At 43.1% G+C, this 7,288-nt stretch overlaps 1 protein-coding gene across 1 annotated transcript; it reads right to left on the bottom strand.

The window, feature by feature from the left end:
* Nucleotides 1-2,660: 2,660 nt before the first annotated feature.
* On the bottom strand, nucleotides 2,661-6,602 carry LOC137405326 (uncharacterized). Its single transcript, XM_068091554.1, has one exon. It carries the CDS (start codon nucleotides 6,600-6,602, stop codon nucleotides 2,661-2,663), a length of 3,942 nt encoding a protein of 1,313 aa, XP_067947655.1.
* Nucleotides 6,603-7,288: the final 686 nt, after the last annotated feature.

Genomic DNA, 7,288 nt, shown 5'->3' with positions numbered 1-7,288 from the left:
GCGAACGCTAAAGAGTTTACGACGGCTCCCACTACCATAATCGCGATACTAGCCATTTATTATATCTCATAAAATACTATAAGCTCTTTTATATCAGTACTGGATACAATACAGGTCACAATTCCGTCTACCTGAAAATTGATCGCGTGTAGTTTATTACTTAACACCCCGGAATATGTAACAATTTCGGATTCGTCATTAAAAAATTGTACATCTAACGTCACAACGGATGAGTATGGCCAGTAGAGAATAATATCTTTGATATTTCCACCTCGAGGAATAACTATCTGAAACAAGGCTTTTTTATCAGAAACACTTATCCGCTTTAGCCTGACTTGATGCACAGTCACGGATTTTGATTTTGATCTGCCATACATTTATTATACGACAACTCAATCTCAGCAACAAACTTGCCAAGATAGGCATTACCTCGTTCATCCGAGATTGACACGTTTAAACTGTTGAGCTCGCCAATGAGCATGGATTTGTAATTATTAGTAGGATGGTGTTGTATTATTTCTCCCACATCAGTTCTGCCTATGGGAATAATTGAAAGGAGATTTGATCGTTTACCGTTCCATAAATTTTTAGACGTGTCTATTCCATCGATGTATAAATACAAACACAATGGGGTCAGATATAAATATTCATTCTCTATCAGTTTGGCTAGTCCACCCGTAATCGTCGCGTCAGTACTAACCTTTAAAGTGTTTTGATGAACTTTAAATGAGCCTGGTAATTTGGAAAGGAGCTGCTCGTACGTGTAATACCCCGGCTGAATAGTAGTCGTTCTACCGTTGTACGTGTAACTGGTCACCTCGGTCAAATTGTAAAAAGATAAATATAACGTAATTGTCTTAAGGCTAATACCAGTTGCCTTCACGGATCGATCGAGCTCAATGCGACCGGTTTTGTTTATTGTCAAAGAGGTCATTTATTAATAAATGACTGGACAACTATCTAGCGGTTATCCCATAGATTTTTACAACTTAACTGTCGTCGTAGCGATAGACGAACATAACAAAATATCGTATAGCTTTGTCAAAAAGTTTGTCGATATCTCACCAGCACCGGTAGTGGTTAAAAGCTTTGATGATGTCAATCGATGGTATGATGACCCCATGTTATATTATTTTCAGCAATATAAGTTTGCCTTATACTGCGCGACTGCTTTGTGCGGTGTGAGTAAAGATCAGCTGACACGAGGTCTACCTCTTACAAAAGCTATTTTAAACTTTCACGTTATGTACCAAACTAAAAAGATGTTGGCGCAAATGGAGATTAGAAATCCCGGAGATCGAGATTTTGATCCGTACAACAATCCTTACAACAAAACCGAGTACTGCAAATTGCTCAATGAGTTTAGAGTAACCGCTAAAGATATTCCTGAGATTGATCAACCAGCCAGAGGTCTCGGATTTATCATACAAGACGGTGGTAGTAAAGTAGGTTCTTTAGAAAAACAGATGGCCGATCTAGGTAGGCATCACAAACCGTATCCAAAATATCCATCAAGCAGTAAAGATAAGACGGATATGGATGTGCATCGGAGTGGTGCCAATGGTTGGGGTACTTATTACCAGTTTCCGGAGTGAAATTCGAGTGTGGGTACTAAAATGGTTTCGGTAACTCAAGACCCATTTGACTACAAAAGGGTAGTGCCCGATCATAGTAAGTCATTCACATCCCCCGGAATAGTTAGACTTAATGATAGTATTAGAGCTTACGTCTACTGTTTACTGGGAGCTCAGGTGCAAGCTAGACAAGCGGGTTCCTCCCTCGAGTCTCAACAAGAATTTTTAGTTCTGGTCAATGACTTGATCATGAAAAAGCAATCTCTCCAAGATTCTATATCAAACTTTGAGGACGCCCTCACTAAAACTCGCAGGCAAACAAATTATGTTATAGCCAAAGGTCTGTACATGATACCGTCAGACTTGAACTTGAACGCTTTAGGACAAAGCGTAAAAGGATTTAACGATAAAATTAAAACAGCCCAAGCGTTTGATAGCGTAGGAATAAAACCTCCATCACCGAAACCAAAACCCACACCGCTAAAGCCTTCACCAAAACTCGCGCAACAGCCAAAACCCACACCGCTAAAGCCTTCACCAAAACCCGCGCAACAGCCAAAACCCGCGCAACAGCCACCGAAACCTGCACCACTAAAGCAGCCTCCAGCACCGACACTAAAATCAACTCCTTCTGTAAAGCCATCTATATTTCCTACAGAATTATTTTCACCAAAACCTGCCCCTTCTGTAAAGCCATCAACAGAATTGTCACCGCCCGAGGGCAACATTCACGAAGGAAATAAATTGTTAACTGGCGGCACTATAGTCATCGCGGGTATAGCTTATTCCATGATGTAATTTTATACGACTGTATAAAATTATGACAATGCGGCTTGTAGAGCCGCCTTTTTCATCGTTTTGTACCCGGGTATATCTTTTGCCTTGGCCAGCTTTTTGAGTTCGGGTAAGTTAACGCACAGTTCTGGTGGCATTCTGTTCTCATACCTAGGTATGGGTCTACCTCGAAGTGTATATCTCTCAGTAAACTCTTTATATTCATCATACACAGGGGGTCGGACGAGATCAAACAACTCCATCGCATTGATCCATCTTTGACTCAACTCATCTAAACTTTCTTTCGCTTTCCTATTCAAGAAGTGCGGCATTGTTAATGTCATTTATTCTGTAATGTCCGTGTGCCAAGCTATTTATTGAATCTAGGTAATAGCGTTTGTCGTCAAAAGCCGACAGAGTCTTTTTGCTGAATGTCCAATTTTTTATCTTGTGTAGTTTGGACTGGAGTGTTGTCATGGTTGCATTCGGAACCGGATCTCCACTATCCAGGCATTGTTTGTAGGTATCAAACTTTAGGTTTTTGGTTATACACTTTTTCACTCCTTTGCATTTTGTCAGCCCCCAACCCTCACCCTCTACGCAGTATGACTTGGCTCGCAAAGCCACAAACTCCGCTATCGGTTTGCCACCACCTTCATCCTTGGGCAGACCTATCACTTTCTTGTTTTTCTCGCTGTAGCACGGATGATCATTAGGGTAGTTGCTCGTATCATACTTTTCAAGCGGCATTTCCTTATAAAAATCTTCCGTCTCAATTAATAACACTAAGCTGTCCGTGTCAGTATACATCATTCTAGCATCGGGGTATCGCCGTCGTATGTCATCGTAAAAGAATTCGTACATGAGCAGTTTGGACAGATCTAAAATGGCCTGACCGACGTAAATAGGTTTGTTTAGGGTCACTGTAGATTTGCTCATGAGAATGGCCGCTAAGTTTTCATTAAACTCTTTCTTACACTTGAATCGCGGCTTATTTATGAGCTTTTGTTTGCGATTCATTTTAGTAGTCAACTCTACATCTATCCGTTTGCGAACATTCTCCATCGATTTCCCGAATCCGGCATTGTTCATGAGCTTGAAAAATTCTTTCTTAAAATCAGTTTTGGCCTTTTTTCGAAGATCGGTGTTTAGTCGAATGTACGGCTCCATCCATGCACTTTCTTTAAACTTGAGAACTCGGTGTACTTTAGTCAGACGCAGACCCTTTTTCAAATAATACTTTAAGATACTGTGATGTACGATGTACTTGCGCTTATCTCGAAGGTTTGGCACCAGCTTAGAAACTTTTGCATAGCACGGCTCTCCAAGCTTGTCAAGCTCTCCCACATCGCGCATATACTCTGACCACTGATCAGGTTTCATTGATTCGGGTGCCAGCGGATAATCATTGTGTTCGTCGTGGAGCTTGTTTGGATATTCTAGATCTACCTCAGCCGTGTAACCTTCATCATCATTAATGTCTGGCAGCCCTTTCGATTTCACCCATTCGAAACCACCAGTCGGTAGCTTTTGCGACATGCCCCACCCGTACAGGTTATTCTCATCCAAGTACATCAGGTAGGTAGCTGGTTTCTTTTTATCATACCCCTCCACATAAGGATTGTTGGCCTTGGCGTATCGCAAGCCTCCGCATGTAGACACACCACCTCTTATACCACTCTCTACAAAATTGTACATGTCTACATCACTGATGAGCTCCAGTTCTTGTTTTGTTATTTTAAGCAATGCATACCATGACAATGAGGGTGCTGAGATGTAGTGACACGGATCGAGACCATATACATCCATGGCTGTCGATCTATAGCTCTCAAAAACATCAGTCAAAAGCAAGACATCCGTCTTAAGATAGAGATCGTGATAATCACCCAAAGTCTCACACCCCAGCTCCTTCCACACTTTTTGAGCATGCAGGTAGTCACCTGGCTGCAAGCCCGCATGATTGTCTAGCGATGAGCTAAAGTGTATAATCTTTGGAAGTTGCTTTTCTTCAAACCGCTCATGAGAATCCATATACTCGTACGGATACACGCCCTTTCTCGCCAACAAGCCGTAGTGTTCCGGAAACTCCTGTTTCAGGTGCGGTAGATCATCTAGACCTTCCACCAATTTAGCCAATGAGCTATTGAGGTGTTGCATGCTATCGATAAACTTAAAGCAATCTATTCTCATTGACATGTACTTTTCATCCGTGTTTGCTATAACATCGATGCCCTTGTACCCCTCGTAAGCCTTGACAATTAAATGAGAGTCATACCCCTTGAGGTTGTGAAATATCACGTTAATCTTTTTTGTCTGTCTGTGCTTGAGATTGCAGCTATTATGCGCGGGGCCTCTGTATGACCCAGAGACATGATCATGATCTCTAACTAGCCAATCTTCTTCCGTAGCCTCGCGCCCACACATGTAGCACTCTGTCGCAGTTTTAAACTCTCGCTCTTGCTCCGGAGTGATTATTATTTTCGCGATTGGAATGCTATATATCAACTCTTCTATTCTATCCAGCTCTGCAAAGAATCTCTCCATGCAATCCTCACCCCTGTAAGTCTCAAACCTCAATGACTCTCCTAAGCTGTTCACCAGGTTTACGCCGTAGCCACACGCTGTATGGACTTTGGTATTTTTGTCTATAATAGACTCAAAGTCCGCGTAGACGGTGTAAGGCGCCTTTTCCATATTTTTAATGTTCTTAAACTTCATGACCGAGCCAGGTTCAGGCATCTTGACGACGCAAGTACCATCGTGAGCGGCTAGGCACCCTTTGATGTGGTCCTTAAATGTTCTCTCGCACGTTGAGTGGTGGAGACATCGTAGGCAGGTATACTTAGACTTTTTGTGCTCTGTCTGGGCATACATTAACGCTGACATACTCTTGATCCACATGTAGTGATTTTTATAAAGAATTAAATTCACCTCTGGGAGACCTTTTGCACTATCTGTATACAACCTGTCATCCGTGTGAACAATCTCCATTCCACCATCTTTCCACTCAAACACATTAATCACAAGTTTGTTCTTGTTAGCAAACTTTTGAATCTGGTCTATGGTGACCGGGTACTTTAACATTTTGGTATTCAAGCTGTTTTGATACGGCGTGTAATTTGATAACCTGTCTACGTGATCCGATGATGGGTATAGGCATGAGAGTATCGCCCACAAGAAGCACTTGTTATCATCCAAAGCCTCTGGATCTATTTCTTTTATTTTTTTAACTAACGCTGATTTCTCGGTTTTGGTAGTAAAAGGAATGTCCATAGATTTTGCAATCCGTTTTATCACTGCCATTGTTTTGGCACCTCCATTGTTGACGTTTATGATGGCATTTTTGTTCGCTAAAGCTTTAGGGGTTGGTTTGTACGTTCCACCTCTTAGAGGTTTCCACCGATAAATTTCCAAATAAAATCTAGATACTCGCTCCAAAATCCACCCCGAACCGTTGTTCGTAAATTCATCAATTTTTCTGATTATATTCGCTAGCTGTCTGTTTAATTCTTCATCCAGATTGGTTGATGCTAGGATTGGTACGGCGCCTTCTCTAGGGGTACCCCAGAATCGAGTGATTATAGTACCGCGCTCCAGATGGGAGAATGCAACTTCAGCACTTACGCGAAGTTTTTTAGTTCGGTTAAACGCATCATTAATCCTACCTATAATGACGGGTTTGGCGTGATTCCATACAAAGTCTATGTTGGCTGATTGATAACTGGATACATCTATAGTAGATTTGTTGGTGACCTCATCTACAAAAGTGGTTCTTATCTCCACCCGTGGCGCTCTGTCAACACCTCTCAATGCGTCCACCAAGTCCGCTTTTTTCATACGCGGCCCAACTGTTATATCTCTGGCTCGAGCTAAAGATTTTAGATCTTTCATACTCAAGTCATCCACTGTAAGACGTTTCTTGCCATCGACAATATTCTTTAACTCGGCTTTTCTCAGCTTCGCTGTATTCCCAAACCCCATACGCTTCGCCTCCTCCCTCATCTGACTGGAGGTAGAGTCTCCGTACAGGTTTCTCACATTGCGGAGGGCATCATCCGGGTGTGGCTTTTTGTAAGTACCGACTACCACTATTGGTATACCCTTACTAGTTTTACCAATCACTTTGGATCGATCGCCAGCACGATACGCGAGCTCCGCTTTGCTCATTTTGCTGTATCCCTTTACACCGCTTCGCTTGGCATCCTGTCGAAGCCAGCTCGTACTCCTCTCTCCATACAGATTTCTAATATCCATTTATTATTACAAAGCTTTAAACGTTAGTCAAATCGATTGAGGCTTAAAGAATTTTGTATAATAAAGGAGGTACAAAAAGCAAGCGTGACCAGCACTTAGGTCCTGCAGTCGCGTGCTCTTTGGCAGCCGTACCTTCTCTCCGTACAAATTTCTAATATCCATTTTTTTAAATCCCAAGGATTTTAAAAACTTTAAATTCTAAACTTTTCCATCTTTAGACAAAAATTGCCAGGGCGAAAATTCTGGTCCAGAACCCCCATATTACATACTACTCAGCTCTCTGCTCCTGACCTCCATGTGTTCTGCTGGCACCTCCTCTCTTGTGGCAATGGCACGGTACATGATGGCCACTGGTCCCTGTCCGGTAGCCTGTGTCCTTGTCAGTTCGCCCTTTGGTCCTGTCACCCCTGGCGGGGCTGATAGCCTCTCAGGGGAACCTCCGGCACCCAGATTCAATCTAGCCACTGTTGGGGCAGAAGTCCCATGCGAGTTGCCGGTCAGCCCCCAGGGGTATGCGATGTTGCCCAGGATCGATCCCGCTCTATCGAGGGCCGGAGTCCTATCCAGGCAATTGGTCGGTACCCATGCAGCTAATGGCCCTTGTTCCTTTGCTAGCTCCTTCCGTGAGGGGCCCCCGTCCCTCTGTTCAATGCTCGCGCAGTGCCGGCAGTCCTCGCAGGTCTGCC

The sequence above is a fragment of the Watersipora subatra genome, chromosome 9 (genome assembly GCF_963576615.1).
Source record: "Watersipora subatra chromosome 9, tzWatSuba1.1, whole genome shotgun sequence".
NCBI classification, from domain to species: Eukaryota; Metazoa; Bryozoa; class Gymnolaemata; order Cheilostomatida; family Watersiporidae; genus Watersipora; species Watersipora subatra.
This window is presented reverse-complemented; position numbering and strand designations above follow the sequence as displayed.